Source organism: Camarhynchus parvulus, chromosome 21 (assembly GCF_901933205.1).
Source record: "Camarhynchus parvulus chromosome 21, STF_HiC, whole genome shotgun sequence".
Classification (NCBI taxonomy): domain Eukaryota; kingdom Metazoa; phylum Chordata; class Aves; order Passeriformes; family Thraupidae; genus Camarhynchus; species Camarhynchus parvulus.
The window spans coordinates 5,734,916-5,752,718 of NC_044591.1; the positions used below are offsets into that span (position 1 = coordinate 5,734,916).

At 48.1% G+C, this 17,803-nt stretch overlaps 1 protein-coding gene across 1 annotated transcript in view; it reads right to left on the minus strand.

The window, feature by feature from the left end:
- SKI (SKI proto-oncogene) overlaps positions 1 to 9,604 on the minus strand; it is a 100,748-nt gene extending 91,144 nt beyond the window's left edge. Inside the window, exons 1-2 of the mRNA XM_030963972.1 lie at positions 8,493 to 9,604; positions 7,464 to 8,385 (exon numbers count right to left, since the gene is read on the minus strand). Of these exons, the coding sequence (XP_030819832.1) occupies positions 7,464 to 8,375 (912 nt within the window). The 5' untranslated portion in view covers positions 8,376 to 8,385; positions 8,493 to 9,604. The remainder of the gene's footprint in view (positions 1 to 7,463; positions 8,386 to 8,492) is intronic.
- Positions 9,605 to 17,803: the final 8,199 nt, after the last annotated feature.

Consider the following 17,803-nt stretch of genomic DNA (forward strand, 5'->3'; position numbering starts at 1 on the left):
ACATTCAAGTCCCATTTTCTACAAAGCATGTGCAAAGGTAACTGTACATAAATCAATAAACAACAAAGCCAGAGCCCAGGTTATTGATTAGCTCCTTTGCTGTTTACCTCCAGCATACAGAATGATGCTGCAATTTTTACACACACACACAGAATCTCCAGCCTCATGGACGTTTTCCCTGACACTTTAAACAGGACTGTTAGAAGAAGGCTGCCTGAGTTAGGATGGCAGGACCTGCCTTGTTTCCCAGAACATATGTTTGTGCAGCTTATCAGGGTGTGTTAATATGCATCCACTGCTTGGAGAAGCCTAATTTTACAGGATAGCAACCAAGCCATAGATGGAGGCGATGATAACAGCTCCACACATGGGAATTCCCATTGGCTCCCACAAGAGCTCTGTCCATCACACACTGACAGGATCAGAGCTCAAATTAGTATGAGTGTTTTCGTCACCTCATCCAACCAAAAGTCAAAGCAAAATCGTTATCTCAGTGCAGAGGGGCCAGCCTCCATCAGCCAGCAGGATTCCCCAAAGCCAAGGAAAGCTGCACTCAAATCTCCTGCTCCTGATGTGACTCTGAGGCCAAGCTCGTGGTCCTTGAATTTGCATCAGCAGAAAAGGCTGCTCCTTATGCTAACCTTAGACATATTTATTCATTAATAAAAAACAAAATAAAAAACAATAACTAACAAATCCTAAATACAGGAAGATAATATCTCTGTGGTAGATCTCTAGCACAACCTTAAAACCAAATCTTGCATGTAGTGACCAACAGGACAGGACTGTTTCAGTCTGAAGCCAGCTCCCAGTTGTCCCATTCAAGGAGATCCACCAGGATCAGAGCACCAAACGTCTTCTACACCAAATCGTTGTTAATGAGCAAAATGAAAACACTGCAGTAACAGAACTACAGGGTCACAGTCAGCACAGTCCTGTAAATCCAGCTAAGGCCATAAACTTAGTGCAGCCACTGTGCCTGAGCACTGGGACACTCTGGTTCAGATCTGCCCCTGGTCTCTGCCAGCCAGCACACAGGAAGGAGCCTGATACACACGAGTCTGCTGTGGTTTGTGGGTGAACTGGTTCCAATTACTGTGGGCTGATTTCTTGAGTGGGAGCTGCAGAACCGGCCCCAAAGCCCCAAACCTTCGGATTAACCTGCTCTGTTCCAGAAGACCTGGAGCAGGTGATTTCAGGGATGATCTGAGTCTGATTCTCTATGCCGACCATGAAATTTCAGGCATACAAGACTGCACAAGGTGTAAAGGAGGAGGGAAGGGACCAGAGAACATTTTTTCTGAAATTATTTTCCAAGAATATACACTGCCTTTATTAGAGACAGAGTGGAATAGCATTAAAAATTTGGTGCTGATTCATTAATTCATAATACACATTACCCAGATACACAAAACATACACCAAGTAGATATTATCTGATAAAATGTATCATTAACACACATGCTCTAACTGACAGATTTCAAACAAAAACATGCAATATTCCTACATTTTAAAGTAAAGCTTCCTGTATGTGAAGATCAATTTGAATTAAGTGCTCTATGGCCACTCAGCTAAAACACATCAGCCTAGTAATTGAGGGATTCTATCAATAGATTCTCAACAATCCAGTATAAGTCATTTTTGTCTACTTTTTTCCCAAGATCCCCCCACTGGATTTGGTGTAACTCTTCCATGATGGTTCCCTCTTAAATAAGAATTAGAGTCAAGTCCAAAGTGTGCTTTAAAATTAAACCAAAACAACCAAGCCAAGCCAAATATAAAAAAATAATCTGTGTCTTAATACTGCACACATGGAGACAGCTCCTCATGTGATGGCAAAGCAGTCTGGCCAGCTGAGCCAGCAATGTGAGTTCAATCACCAGTGCTCCCCAGTAAGAGCCAGCCCAGTCCTCCTGCACTGGGGCCATTCAAACCCTTCACTTTGGTGAAATGACTCTGCCAGCAGATGAACACAAAGTGAGTTTTTTGTCAGACTGGACACTGCAGATAGCCAGAGGCCGTGGCTGTGGCCCTGGAGCCCCCTGCTCTGGCAGTGCTGGTGCCTGGGGTGCAGATAAGCAAGGAGAGGCTCCAGCCCTGCTGCGCTGCCCGGACACGCTGGGAGCAGCCTGGCGCAGACGCCTCCAGATGCTTTTACAACACCAATGCAAAGGCGCCTCTCAGCAAGTGCAAACACACCCTCCCGGGTCAGGCAGCCCCAGCCAGCGATAACCAGGCTCACAGCCTGCCAGGGACCAGGTGTCAGGCTCCCAGCACATCCAAAAATGAAGCGGTGTTTACACGCATCTTCAAAGCGTGCTACTGTTTGGGCAGGACACACGCCCAAGCCTGAAACCACAGAAATGGAGAGGCAAGCGAGACAGCCCAGACAATGGAGGGAGAGGCAGAGGTTTAAATATTTTTTCAAAAGCAGAGATTGCATATAATTCCCACCCTAATTCGAGAGAACTGACTTGAGGAAATTAGGAACTCTTCTGGAGCAAGAGAGAGCCATGGTTGACTCAACACCATGAGATCACTGGCAGCAAACTCTTTGTCTAACACACATGCACGTACCTGCTGCTTTGTTCTCGATCTACAACATCTGTAAAACTGTTTGCACGCCTGGGAAAAACTGCTGATGTTTGCTAAACACTGTCCTCTCCCTGGGTACACGGGATTTCAGTCAAGCTGGTGTCACTTTTGAAGTTCAACTTTTAAGTTTCTGAAAGACTTCTGAACTAAACTACTGTCCCAAGACAGCAATGTTTTTGTTTTAGAGACTTCTAAATTTTTACTGGAGAATCTCTAAAACAATTCTTGAACACCAGATAGAACACAGGACTTCAACATTTCATGGGAAAACAACTGAACTCCCAGTTGTCAGGCAAAAATTTTGCAACAGTATTTTTCACATCAGTTTCTACCAAGAGGAATAAATCCATCCTGCAGTCTGAACACCACTGCCAGGGAATAAACTCAGAATCGCTCTGCTACACCCACCACAGGACATACCCATTAACAAATAAAGGTTCCTACTGCCAGAAGGCAGGACTTTAGGATAAGACACAAATTCCAGCTCTACTCCTGCAGCCTTTCAGGTGGCCATAAAGCACAGCACAGCAAGCACTGGGCAGCACCTAAAAGCCCACGTCCTCCCTCCACCCGCGGCTGCTCCGCTCGCAGCAATTTGGGTTCTTTGATTCTGCTGCACACTTGACCTGGCTAAACCTTCCTCCAGCTGAGCGAGCTGCATGTTGTGGCAGCACTGGGTTGGGAGGCATTGTGAAATAAAGTGGGAGGCCTCATGTGCTCATTTGTGTGTCAGTACCCAGAATGCTGCTTCTGGCTTCCAGCTACTTCATAGAAGTGCTGCTGGGACTTGAACCGTGGGAACACAGCAGCGCTGGGTGTGTGGGTGTGCTCACACGCGTGCAAGGACAGCTCTGCCTCTCCTGGGCCCTGCTCACAGCCAGTCCTGCTCAGGGTACACGTCTGGCACACAGGTGGGGAATCTCAAAGCACCGTCAAACGTTGCTCAGTTCAGTATTGGAGAAAAAGGGCTCGAAATAGACACAGCTGAACCCACCCTCCTCTTCTGGAAATAGCAACCAACAAAGCCTTCAGGGCTGCGTCTGAACTAATTCTGTGTGAGTGGAGCATCCTGATGTGAGGCAAGCAGGGAGCTGTCTGTCACACAGGAGCGAGTGGAGAGCAGTGCCACAGACACACCGAGGCCACCTCGGTCCCACAGGAGAGCACGCACCAGGCACCAGGAGCTGAGCCCAAGAAAAGGCTTTGGCACTCATGCTGGATTTCTAGGACCCTGTTTTGCAACCCCATCAGGTTATTCACATTTTTAATTTCTAGAAATACCCCAGAATTTCTCTTGGTTGTGGCTCCACAGCAATAACGGTGGATGAGATGGGAAAAGCAGGGAAATAGGACACCTACCCAAGTAAAAGCCGTGTTGGTGCACAGAGAAAGCAAAGCACAACAAACCCTGCATGGGAAGTAAAATGGAGAAGTTATACAGCTCAAGAGAAGAAAGAGCTTTGGGAAGTGGCATCAAGGTGACAGACCCTATGGGAGGTCAGTTACTCATCCAAGCATGAACAAGGAGGATATAAAAACCAAAATTTTAGAATAGTATAAGGAATGTGACTGAGGCCTTTATGGTCCCTGCTCTAGTGGGGAGCCCCAGCTGTCACAACTCCCTCCAGCTTTTGGTTAGGACCCTTTGTTGACTTCACACAGGTCTGGACAAAGGGTTCTTCTGCAAGTGGCAAGACCAGGCAACAGGAGTCTTGTTCAACCAATACGGGTGACAGAGAGATCTCTGCATCTACACATCCATCTCCTACACAAGGATGGATATCACTACAGATACTTGATGTAGAGAGAATTATGCACTGGGAATGAAATATCTAGGAAAAGCTACGCCTTGTAGCAAAGCTTTAAAACCACGCCAAGGAAAAAAAATGAAAAGGAAAAAAAAAAAAGAGGGAGGAAAAAACGGCAGTTCTGCCACTACGCTGAATCTGCACCAGGGGCTTGTGCCAACCCAGCTCCTCCATTTAAGTCAGACCCTTAAAAGGCAGAGCTGTGCTGGCAGAAATCTCCAGACCTCATCACAGAAACCTCATGGAGACACATGAAAAGGTCAAAACACTCACTGCTGCCTAAACAGCATAAAATTGGTCATATGTATCCCATGCCACCAACATACTACCAGAGCCCCAGGGAAAACACACCACACAAAGCAATGTGTGTACACACACAGAGAAATAAATAAATTGAGAAACTGAAAAAAAAGGTCACTCCTGAAAGCAGAAAACCCAATATCTGACACAGCAGCTTATGGCACAGAACACCTCTGTATGAAACAGAACAAAGCAAAGCTGAGATCTACATCAAAAAGGAAGCCCACCACAAAGACACATGTGCTTCACCCTTTCATCCCCAGACAGCCAGAGCCCCACAGACACACAAAACCCACAGAGGATCTTACACACACAGAATGGGACCATCCTATCATTTCCTCACCAGGCATCTAAACTTTACTCCAATGTTACTTGCCCCTGGCCACAGCCTACCAATCTTAGAGCCTGATTAAATCTCTCCGTAATTATCCACACACACTGCTACAACACAAATGACCTTAGCATATGATATCCGTTGGCTAAGCCCAATGGAAAAAGACTTCAGGAAAAGGAAGGATAAGAGTACAAAACTCTGCCAGCATCGTCAGGGTCTCCTCAGGACTGCACTGCTTTAATACAAGAGTCCTGAAGGCCATGAAACTTAATATGAGATAAAACATTCTGGTTTTCCTACCCCATAGTCTGAGCACACATTGCTCTATTCTTCCCCACCTCACTCCTTGCCACCTTCCAAATAAATTTATGCAGAGACTTAGCATTTCATGATAGATTTGTGGCAAAATTTTCCAGAAAATAGATGGCCACCATTTCCTTGCACAGTTTTTGGTGTTCACTATTAGGTATCTTCAATTCACTCTGCACTCCAGGCAGATTTTGGAGGGCGAGGGAAGAGTGTTTCTCATGTTCTGATCTAGGACCTCTGAAAGGGTCCCCAAAAAAACTGAGGCACGGCCAAGGTTTAGTAACCTTTGCTTGTTCTCCTTCTGCAGCCTCGCCTGGGGTGTTGGATAGATGATGCAGCTGAAGAGAACATTGAAAAAGCCTTGCAAGAAAAGGAAAGCACTTCTCTACTAACATTCATTTTAGACTCTGGAAATGACCAAGCTAGGGGAACAGGACCTTAAAACAACAAGAATGTGGAGATTTCTTCATTTTACTTCCCAAACGAAGCATGCCCTAGAAAATTCCTTTCCTAGCATGAAAATGTCTCCACTTTGAGAGCCATATTCTCCTCTCACATCCATGTAGATCTATCCCACCATTCCATCTCGGCACATGACTGACGGAGAATAGACAAGCCATTAAAAACACATCCACCTCCAACCACGGGGATAATGTGCCTCATTACAGCCCAGCCTTGTCACAGCGTCCTGACACTCCGGGGAGGAAGAGGAGGGGTGAGGACAAGGACTGAGCCGGGGGCCAGGAGAGAAACTGGAAGAGTCAGACTCTGCTCCTTAATCCAGAAGTGTGCAGCCCGGTCAGATGGGCTCACTAGGCCTCCTACACTGCTTGTGGAATTACTGAATTCTTTGCACAGCATTTTTTTTTTTTTAATCTGGGGTTTGCTTGGGTATTTTTGTTGCACTTTTTTTATAAATAAAAGCGCTACCTTAGTCAGAGTGTATATCTGCCCCTTTAAACAGGTATTTGGTAAGTGAATTCAAAATTTTCACAGTGGGATTTAAACTTCTTCTCTTTTCCAGGCTTGTGTATTGCCCTTCCACTCCAGTCACAAAACCCCAAAGTTTGGAAATCTCTGACAGTGAGGCAGAGCCCGAATAACAAACCTGCAGGGGAGAACTCGGGAGGCAGGAGTTTGTTTTGCCCTCGCACCGGGGGGAAGGAGCAGGAAGCAGAATTGCTCATCCCCAGCCAGTGGCACCGTGGCAGGAGCCAGACAGACATCCCGGTGTCTGTGAGTCCCCAAGGCCTTGTGGCACTGCTGCCCAGGGAGCAGGACCGCTGCCAGATGCCAAGGCAGCCTCCCACCCACACACCAGGGATTCTGGGATCTAAAGGCAGCTCAGACTGAAAGAAAAACAAGTGGCACCTAAAAAAAAAAATGTGCCTGAGCTGTCTGGCTCAGCACAGCACGGCATGGAACACCTTAAGGAGCTGCTGCAGCTGGCCCTAGACAGAGTCATTTGCTGGATGTATACATAATCCAATATACAAAAGCCTGTCTGCTGGGGAAATTTAGGCTCTGCAGGGATACTTTAGAAGCAGGAACTTCTCCATTCACGTTCTGAACACTTCATCTATAAACCAGTAACCTGCACTACCGGCATAATTTTTTTTTCTTAACAGGCACATTTTATTTCCATACAAGCAGTGAGAGCATTCAGCCCGCACCTCCATCCCTGGCGACACTCCATCCGCCAGAAAAGTGCATGGACTTGTATCTGGAGCCATCAGTACCTGCTCCCTTTTTCTGCCTTCTTCCTTGCCTTGACCCCTGAGTGAAGAAGCCCTTAAAGACCCGAAATCACGCACTGCCAGATAAAGTCTGGGGCAGTGTGATGGGCTTCAAAGATCAAGGTCCACACATAGTAAAATATACAAATACACGTACGTAATTTAAACAAACTCCAACCACCGTGGTCAGAACACAACCAGAGAAATAAAGGTGCCATCTCGAGCACTGCTCCTCCACAGTGACACAAACGTGGGGAGAATGGAGAACACGATTAAAATCGCAAAATGACTCCAAGGAAAAGCAGCTGGTAACAATTCGGGTATATCGATAAATGTTACCGAAATTCCCCCCGCCCCCTTTAAAATTACAGACACCACTTACCCGGGGGGCTTTCCTCTTGTATTTGTTGTTATAGTCAAATTTTTCTTTCATTTCATCTAAGAGCTGGCCCAGTCTAGCTTTCTCCTCTTTCCCAGTATAATCCTGGCTGAGGAGGATATAGGATCTCCAGTTTGCAGAGTCAAAGCCCCAGTGGCAAGTCCTGTTTTCCAGCGATTTGTGAGAGTGGACCACAAATTTGTGAGGTGGGTACATGAGCCTGCAGTCCAAGCACTGGATGCAGGCTGCGCTGGGGTTACTGTAAAGCTCTGGCACCAGGAGTCCCTTACACTTCCCAAAGCACTCATGATACACCTTGAAGCTCTTCTCCGTGAGCTCCAGCTCAATTGTGCTAGAGAATTCCTTCTTGCAGTGGGGAGGATAGGTGCCACCATAAAGCAAGGCGTTACAAAGCCTCTCAGCATCAGTTTTCGTGATGAGCCCGCAGGAAGGAGCGGAGAAGGGCAGGATGCCCATGACTTTGAGGATTTCCAGCTGGTCAGCAGTGCATCTGGAGCAGTAAATATGTAGCTCATCACACACCGAATTAATCTGCTGCAGGGAGAAGTCCCTGAGCACCGAGTTCAGGATCTGGGGCAAGCAAAGCCGCTTCTCTCCGCCCACCACGAAGCAGGAGATGGTTTCCCCTTCCAGGATGGTCTCGCACCTCTCCGTGGATCTGTCCGAGGGCATGAAGAAGGGACCAGGCATGACCGGAGGAGGCTGGATCGGGGGCAGATGCAGTACAGGTTCCGCTGGGTCTTTGCCATTGTCTTTCTTGTACATCTCCTGTGCCCATCGTGCTGAGAAAGCAGCAGGGCCACCCAGGGAGCTCATAGAGCTCAGATGAAACTGTTCCAAGGTCTTCTGCAGTCCTGGATGAGGCTGGAAGCTGCTTCTACTTACAGTCTCCATTTTTTAGTTTCTATTCCCAAAACAAACAGCAAAAATCCCCAATTATCTTCCACCCTGGTGCAAATCCACTTAAGGGATTTTTTAAGGAAAAAATATTAACAAAATAAAACAACCCACCCTTGTGTTTTTCCTCCTTCTCACTCAGCAATCCACTAACGGAGAGGAAATAAATCCTTTTGTATGCGTGTCTCTCTCTTCTTTCTTTTCTCTTGCTTCGCGTTACAATTTCAAACCCTCCAAGTCTCCAAGCTGCCCCGATGGAGCACAGAATCACGGCAAAAAGAGGTCTTCATCCGAGCACTCACCCCCTCAGCCAACCCCCAGGCAAACCAATCCCTCCTCCCACACCTCCAACACACACTCACTCACACACACACACACACACACACACACACACACACACACACACACACCACCCACAGAAACACAAGAAGTCTGTGCCACGCTCCGAGCACCCGGGGCTCAAATATGTTCTGGCGGCTGCTGCTTCTCTGCAGTGATCCCCCTTCTGTCCATATCCACCGAGGGAAGGCGCGGGGGAGGAAAGTAAAAAGCAGGAGGAGGCAGCACGCTCGCTCTGTGGAAGGAACAACGCAGGAGAAAAGGCCCAGATCTCCGGCACTGCCAAAGCGGCGCGGGGGCTCCGCACGGGCAAAGAGCGGCTCCGCTGCCTCTCGTGGTCCCTCTGCTCGGCCTGGGAGGGCTCCTCGGCTCTGGGTTCGCCTTCCTTCCCTTATTTCTGCCGGTGCTCTCGTTGTGCCGTGGGGAGCCGCGGTGAGAGCGCGCACATCCTCCCAGCTCCTCTTTCCAGCAGTGACTGAGAGTGCCTGAGAGCTGAGCTAATGCAGGCGGGCTCAGCCTCCCGCCCTCCGCCTCCCCCCCTCTGTTTGTTGGTGTCTGCCTCAGTCATTGAATCCCGGCCAAGAATGTGACCAACTCCCCGGGCCGGGCTCTTCCAGGAACAGCGCCCGCCTCCCCCTTCGCGCTGCGCCCAGACCGGCCGGGATGTGCCGGGAGCAGCCGAGCCGAGCCGGTCCAACCGAGCCCGGCGGCGCCGAGCACAACCGAGCTGATCCAAGCCCAGCTGCCGAGCCGAGCCGAACCGAGCTGGGGATGTGCCGAGTCCAGCCAAGCCGAACCGAACTGAACCGAGCCGAGCTGTGCTGAGTGGTGCCGAACCAAACCGAGCCGTGCCGAGCCAAGCCGAACCGTGCCGAGCTCAGCCGAACCGAGCCGAGCCGCTGCACGGGCGGGCGCGCGGCGCGGCCCCGGCGGCAGCGCCGGCGAGGGAGGGAGGGAACGGGGGGAGGATAAACTGCTGGGTTCACGGACTGCCGCGCCGCCAAGGAGGGGCGGTAGGGCGAGGGCTTTTTCCCTCTCGCCGCTGGATTTCTGGCAGCGGTGAAATGGAACAGGCGCGGGGAGCGGCGCTGGTCGCGCTCGCACGGGCACGGAGCGTGTGTGAGCGCCCACGGCGCCCTGCCCGGCGTCAACTGCGGGCACACGCCCCGCGCCGACAGCAATCACAGGCGTGAGAGCGCAACTGATGGGCGACAACCGCGCGGGACGAGAGCGCATCCTCGGGGCGCCACGGGACACCGGAGCCCCCAAGCCACCGAGCGCTACAGGCGAGCGACACACGTGTGCTGCCCTGTCTCAACACACGTGTGCTCCCTTGCTCCGACACACATGTGTTCCCCGCTCCCGCACACGTCACACGCTCCTTCCACCCACAGGCGACGCTCAACGCGTGGAAGGAGCGCGAGGCGCAACCGCAGCGCGGGTGGGCAGGGGCTGGGGCAGGGGCTGGGGCTGTCCGAGCCCTCGCTGGAGCAGGAAGGCAGAGGCAGCACTAAGGCCACGCTGCTGGCACACAGGCGGGTCGGCTCCTGGGCTCCCACCCGCGGCGCCGGGACTGTCCGGTGTGTCCGGGACTGTCCGGAGTGTCCGGGGCACCGAGCGCCCCCCGCACGGCGGGGACGGGCGCCCTCTACCGACCGATGAGAGATCACCGCGACCGCCCCGCACAACCGCGACCGGGCACGGACAGCGCTGACCAGGTCACGGACATCACTGACCAGGGCACAGACACCTACTGCTTGGGGCACGGACACACACACTGACCATGGCATAGTCATTGACCATGGCATGGACACCACTTACCACTGACCATCGCAAGGACACTCACTGGTCATGGCACAGATCCCTCCTCCCCATAGCATGGACATACAGTAACCATGGCACAAACACCCAGGGCATGGACAGCAAGTGACCATAGCACAGACACCCACTGCCCATGGCACCGACATCCAGTGCCCAGGGCACAGGCACCCACTGCCCAGCAGCACTGCCAACTCCATTATGGATTTATTATTCAGGTCAGGAGCGAGATGCTCTTACTTTCTATTAATATCAAATTTCAAAGCAAAAAAAACCTGTGTCTTCTCCCATTTTCCATGGACTGCACACCCAGAATTCTAACAAACATTTCAATCAGCACTTAGCATCACCATTAAGGAACAAGCTGAAAAGGTTTCCACTGTTATCTCATAGCTCTGTCAACTGCATGCCAAAAAGGGCTGGGGAGCACTTTCACACCAGCACAATTGTTAATAGTGTTTGTATTGCAACAAGGACTTTAAGCCCTGCTCATCCATAGAGTGTGACTGAGGGACACAGACATTGAATTTTGGACAGTCTCCTCTGGAAGAGTTCATGGCAGTGGAACAGCAGAAGAAAACATATTGGGACAAAAGAGGAGGGGCAAACAGACAAATATCCAAACGGTGCTTAAAAGAGCAATTGGAAAACAAACCCACTGTGATTTACTCAGACTCATTGTAATGGGGCAGGACACACACCAAGCTCTTGTGTTTTATTTGTACTTTTATATTCCTAAATCCCATTCGGAATAAAGGGAAAAGGTGTAAGAGTTGTCTAAGAGCTTTGACCTTGCTCCTAAGTCAGCATTTCCCCAGAGAGGAACCCACTCTCACATACCCAACTTGGACATCAACCCTCAAAGTGCTAAATGGCTTCAGAAGAGGCAGGAACCAAACACATTGGTCCAGGTCAGCAGCTGTGTCTTCAGAGAAGATCCTTGGAGGTTCTCCACCAAACTGCTTTCATAGAGAGCCACTGGTAGCAAGGAGAACCTTTGAAGTTTCTGCGTATACAATCCATCCCACAAGGATTTGGTGATCCATGAGTGGGATTTTTAGATATTACCAGAGTACCAAGGTCTAAAGATGGGATTTAACAATCTAGGCCATACAGTCCTTGTTGATTCCTTATGCTAAGAGAAAGCAGGGCTAGGAATATTCCTCACTGAGTAATAGGATAATCTAAAAGGTTTTAGTCAAGAATAATTTTTAAATTATATTCTTCAGAAGGTACATATAGTACCTTTTGTTAATATGAGGGACATCCATCCACTGCACCGTTTCCAAACTGAAGGGTGTGCTTTGGTAGAATGAAAACCCCTCCCAGCATTCAGCCTCCTCTTAGAGAAGCTCTGACTGTGACTGTGACAAGGGAGAAGCAGCAGACACACAGTGAATTCCCCCAGGGCTGTGGCAGTTGACCAGACTGTCACCAGAGACACCCGGATACAATGGGGACCAGCAGCAGGATCACTCCCTACATGGATTTAGTGCAGTTTCAGGCCTTTTTATAATCCACTAAAATATAAATGGCCAGATAAACTCAAACATCACATATGGAGTTCCTGATTCTTTTAAAGAACCAAACTAATGCCTGCAGCAAGTTTGGATAGCAATGGAAAAGCTTCTCAGCTCTGGAAGCTGGGGTTTGTTTTTTTCACTCCTTCTCCTTCATCCCCTAGAAAGAAAGGACAGCAAGCAGTAGCTGCAGTTCATTTTCAGAGAGGTGCCATTTTCTCTTCCAAATGACTTTTTAATGCAAGTAAATCACTGGATCATGCAACAGATTGTTTCTGGGTGGAATTTGTAAATGGAATTCCTGAAGCAGAGGGGACTACCAAAGAGACAGGAAGGATGGTCTTGTGGTTAAGACAGAAAACTCAGGACATCTGGGGTCTATTCCAGATCTCCCACAGATTTCCTGTTGCCTTGGGCAAGTTGCTCAGTCTCTCTGTGCCTCAGTTTCTGTATCTGCAATACTCAGACAGTGAGCAATTGGAGTGGCAGCTTCCAAACCAAAAGCCATGATGGGACAGAAACCAAGCTTCAACTCCTGCAGTAACAACGCAGAAAACTTCCACGTCTTTACATCCCACAGTCTCTGCAGAACCAAAGAGCAGCAGGGCAGGAGAAGGGGGAGCCAAGGGAGCCGTCATGTGGCATTAAGTGGCAGTGGCTTCTCAATTCTCTGCCTCTCCATGACGGACTGTGAGTGCTGCATCTTAAAATCAGATTAATCTGTCCCCCAGTCAGTCTTGCTCCAGTTCCAGAGCCCTGGAGCTGGAGAAAGGAGAGGGGAAAAATATCTCCGAGGAAGGGCCCTAACACCACAGTGTTTTTCTCACTCTCTCCCTCTTCTCCTCCCCCTCTCCATTGGCTTCAAGGCCAACAGCTCCTGGAACACAAACACTCTTGTAAACTTCTGAACCACACAGCCCTATGGTGGGTGGGTGTTTGCTCCCTGCCTGCCAGTTCCAATCCACCCACAGATTCCAAAGGCCCAGAACAAAAAGCAGACTCCATTTTCCATATTTAACAGGCACTTCTCTTCCCTCCCCATCGCCTTCACTCGGTGCCTCTCCCCAGCACCGGGTCCCACCTTCTGCACGTCCCCCGGGCTGGGGGGATGTTTGTGCTGTGTTTGTACACACACAGGAGAAGTGTGCTCCCCCCAGCCCCCTCTGCTTCTCACTGCCTGCCTGCTCGGGGAGAGCTGGGGATTAGCAAGGGCTGTGCTGCATATTGCAGCTATTTGACAAAACGTTTGGGAAGGGCCTATTGTGAAGATTGTGAAGAAGGAAGGGGGGGAGCGTGGGTGCGAATGCGACACGTCAAAATTCCTGCTGCAGCTCACATTAGACAGCACAGCCCTTGGAGCAGCCAATTTCCACTTGCTCCATGCTTGTACTGTACATATTCATTGCTAATTGTGACACAAGTAAAACAATTTCTGCATGGCCAGGATATTTCCTTCCCTCTTTTCCTTTAGAGATTATCATTTATCAAACTCATGATTTTAACTGATCAATTACAGTGAAACTGGGGAATGCCAAACTATCCAGAACCTGAGGAATAAGGTTTCAAACTCTCTGTTGGAAAGGATTATCTGAGAGCCAGGTGGTCTTTTTCATTCAAATCTTTCAATTTTTCATCAACACGCATATCCAGTTACAGAAAATTATTTCACAAATGTGATGTAGATTATCTTTTCAGCCAAAATTAATTCTGAAACATTTTTATTAAAGACACCACTTCTTTTTGTACATATTTCTCTGAGATATGCACTGAAATAAGTGAATTTAAGCCATCTAAAAAGTCACCAAAAAAGTTTCAAGAATCAGTCAGAGCTAAGATGAACAAACAAAAATTTTCATTGTCTGAGGTCAGCAATAAACTCATAACAACTAAAATAGTCTTCTTTTTTTAATTAATGGAAAAGTCAACTATTTACAGCACACCTTTCAGGACAAAGAGCTCAGTGAGGTGGCTGGGACTTTTCAGCAATAGCAGCAAGGCTGTGCTTCAGGGCTTTGGTCCAACTCACTGATTTTATTTTACCAGATTCACAGCAGCTTCTCCTAGAGAACCTCATGGATTCAGAACTCATCATTATTTCCTTAACTCTTTTCCTTTTGTTCAGCTCAGCTCCATGGCCTGCCTCCTGTATCTTTTCTATCTTTTCCCAAGTACAGAACCTCTTGGTCATGGCCCACTGGCCATATATCCATGATGAATACATGGAATGAACACATGACCTGCTTAACACATGACTTGCTCTCACCTAAAATTCATATTTAATTTGCAGGAAATCATCAGGCATCCTAGGAAGTATGGGAGGTGAGGGGTTGTTAAAAGCACATGAAAGAGCTCTCCATTTTTTGGATTTTTTTCATCCCAGGTTGCCTGGTATGTTGCTCAGGGCTGCCCCTCCCTCCCTCACACACTCTGCACCTACATGTCCCAGTGGAGGCTGCCAAACACCTCATTTTAAAAAATCCAAAAAACATGCTTGCTATCTCCAATAAAAAAATGAATTCACTGGGAAAAATCAGAGTCAGAGAAGGGAATAAAGCTGGAACTCCTGGGATTCCCAAAGGAGCTCAGAGAATAGTCCTGTAGGGAGTCAGGCTGCACAGACTTTTTGCCATTTACATGAACAGCAAATCTTTCATTTCTCAGCATAGCCAGCAATGAGCAAACAAGGCAGAGCCCCACATCCAGCAGAGGCAGGGACAGGAACACCAAGCCAAAGCCTTGTCCCTGTCAATAGTGCCCTGAACTGTCTGTTCCCCCTCAGCAGGTCCTCCCAGAGCCACCATCACCATTCCAGAGAAGAAAAATCAACCATTTCAGACAAAGTTAAGCCTGGGTTGAAGCAACTCTCTCTCACAGCTTATCCCAAGCAATCCATAGTAAAGGCAGCGTGCCAGCCTTGCCGTACAGGAGCTCCTGATCAGCAAAACCCAAGCTGCAGCACACAAGGTGGGTGACCTGCCCTCCCTGCCCTCCCACACACACTCTGCCATGAGGAGAGGCTCTGGGAATGCTGACTGCATCCAGGGAATTCACCTCTCTCCTCCATAATCTCTCCATCTTTGAGATCATTTCTCATCATCATGGTATCTGTATTTTGCAAATAATATTGATACACTTACTGCACCTTTGCTACAAAGACTCTGTCAGATCTCCTGATCTGCTCGCTGGGCTTTTATCACCTCAGCTTCTGATCCTGGTGTCCCTCCTCAGGTCCTTTGGTACATCCCTTACAGCAGCTCAACATCCAAAATCATGGCAGGGAATGACTGCTTGAAATTTATGACCTCTTCCCTCTTGTTGTAAAGTGATCCCCTGTCTGCTGGTCTGACAGGTGAACCTGCAATTTATTGTAGAGGCCTGTGCCTCCTATAAATAACACACAGAGCACCAGGCACTCTGTGGAGATCAGTGCTTGCATCATCACTTCACTCATTCAGAACTTGCTGTCCTAAAAATCCCACATTTCTACTCCTTTCTCACAATTCTTATGCCTTGATCTCATATTTATTTCATTTATGGGCTTTCTGAATGAACCTGTGATTAAAGCATATGCACACCTCATTAGCATAGTGAGATTTTTCCTACAAGCATGTAATGAAAACGAAACAAATTCATTCTGTCATTTTACAGATGTGGAACTGCAGAACAGAGAAGATACACAACTGACTTAAGGCCACCCTGCAGATCTTTATCACAATCCAAATCTTTTACCAAGTTAGCATCAATGGCTTTTAGCTTCATGACTGGGTTTTTTCCTGACAAAACTCCATGATATTCCTAGAACTACTCCTAGATCAAAACTATGCAATAACAGAATCCAACACTGAAAGACAAAGAGGACTGGGGCTGTTTAATTTTTTTTTTTGGTTCCATATTTCATTGGACAAGACAGGCTATGTTTTGGACCAGACACTTCAGTCTGGTAGAAGGAGGTAGTGAGAGTCCCCCACTAGATCTGTATTTACTGAAGTGTCTGATTTAACATTGCCCTGTTCTCTTTTCCAGGAAAAAGGCACTGAACGTTTTCATTTCTAGACAGCATCAACTGTCAGACTTGCTTTTATGTAAAGCATTTTCATTTCAAGCCTCTTCAATTTTTAATTAGCTGTGTCAGAAGAGAGGAGCACAAAAGCTGGTGACAGGAGGCATTGGGGCAGCAGGTTCCCAGTGTCCCTGTGTCCCAGCAGGACATTTCCACAGCCTGCCCTCCTCCAGCTGCACAGAGCACTGGGGATGTTCCAGCAGGACCTGCTCAAATGAGCTTCCACCAGACTTTCAGAGAGCTCCACTCCTGTCTCCAGCAGTTCTGCACTTTCAGGGTTCCCTGGTATTTATGTAGATTAAACCCACTTCACTTACGTGGCCCTCTGACAAAGAATGGTGCATAGAAAAAATAATTAGGGTTTCAGATTATTTTAAGCAAGAGATGAGCTCATACCTAGTAAACTGCTGAACTATTCCTGGGTACAGCATTTGTATTAAAATAATGAACAGAGACTGTGAGAGGAAGGACTGCAGGAAAGGCTGGCCATGCTTAGATTCCCTTTTTCATCTCCACCCTTCAAAAATTTTTATTAGATTTCTTTCCTGCACGTGGCAGGCTGACAGTGGGACTCTCTCCTCTCCCCCTCCCATCCATCATGTCATCCAAGCCCATCTTGAAGCTGATCCTGTCTGTCCCTGCCTGCTGCAGCATCACCACTAGGACCAGGATCCACCAGGGATGTGCCAGCTGGCACCTTTTCCCTCCCCTCTGCTTTCCTTCCCTGGGCAGGAGAAACCATTCCTGGCCTTCTGGGGCCAGCCCTGGACCCACACTGTTCCTCCTAATGAATGCAACCTGTTCTAACCAATGTGAAGCTTATTTGTGAGTGTGGAGCTGCACTCAATTGCCTGACATTTCACATTTCTCACCATAAATCTGGGTAACACTTTATTTTAATTACTGGGACATTTTCTAACTTTTATTGTTTCTGGCAAACACAGGCAAAATGAGCTCATTCATTATATAAGGTATGTGAGCTATTTCTTCAGGGGAAATTGTGTTCTATATTACCCTTGCTATGCAACAAGATGCCATTCACCTCCTTTGTATATGTCATTAAGTGTCACACAGACTGAGAAGGATTAACTCATCTTTACCTGAATGACAGAGCCCTTGAAGGTTGATATATCCATCCATCCATCCATCCATCCATCCATCCATCCTTCTGCATTTCTAACACACCCATAAATTGTCAGGAACTTTGTCACATCTCCACTCCAAAGCTGATGAAGGCACCACCTCAATGTGATACAGAGGAAAGTCCAAAATGCAAATTTCAGACCCTGGTTTGATTTTTCTGAAGTAATTTTACTCTACAGGCACTACAAAGGAGAAAAGGAACAAATTGGTGAGGGCTGCACTGCTCAGGGAGATGCTGTGTGTGAGGACTGGGCACCAGAGCCTGCATTCAGGGCCCTGGGAAGACACAAAGGATTTTACAAAAGCCCTAAAGCCTCAGTGTAAAAATCCGTTTTTATTTCCAACCCCTCTCAGCAAAGTTCTGTAACTTCACTAAAATGAACAGCACTGGAGACCAGAGAGTTTGGACTCCTCCAGCTCTCCAAGGTCATATCAGAAGACCTGCAGAAAAGAACACTCAGCATCTCTGGGCCTTATTTGTCCCACAGCAATCAGTGCCAAATTTCAAACGGAGTCCAAACAAACATTAGGTTTAGACTCTCTAT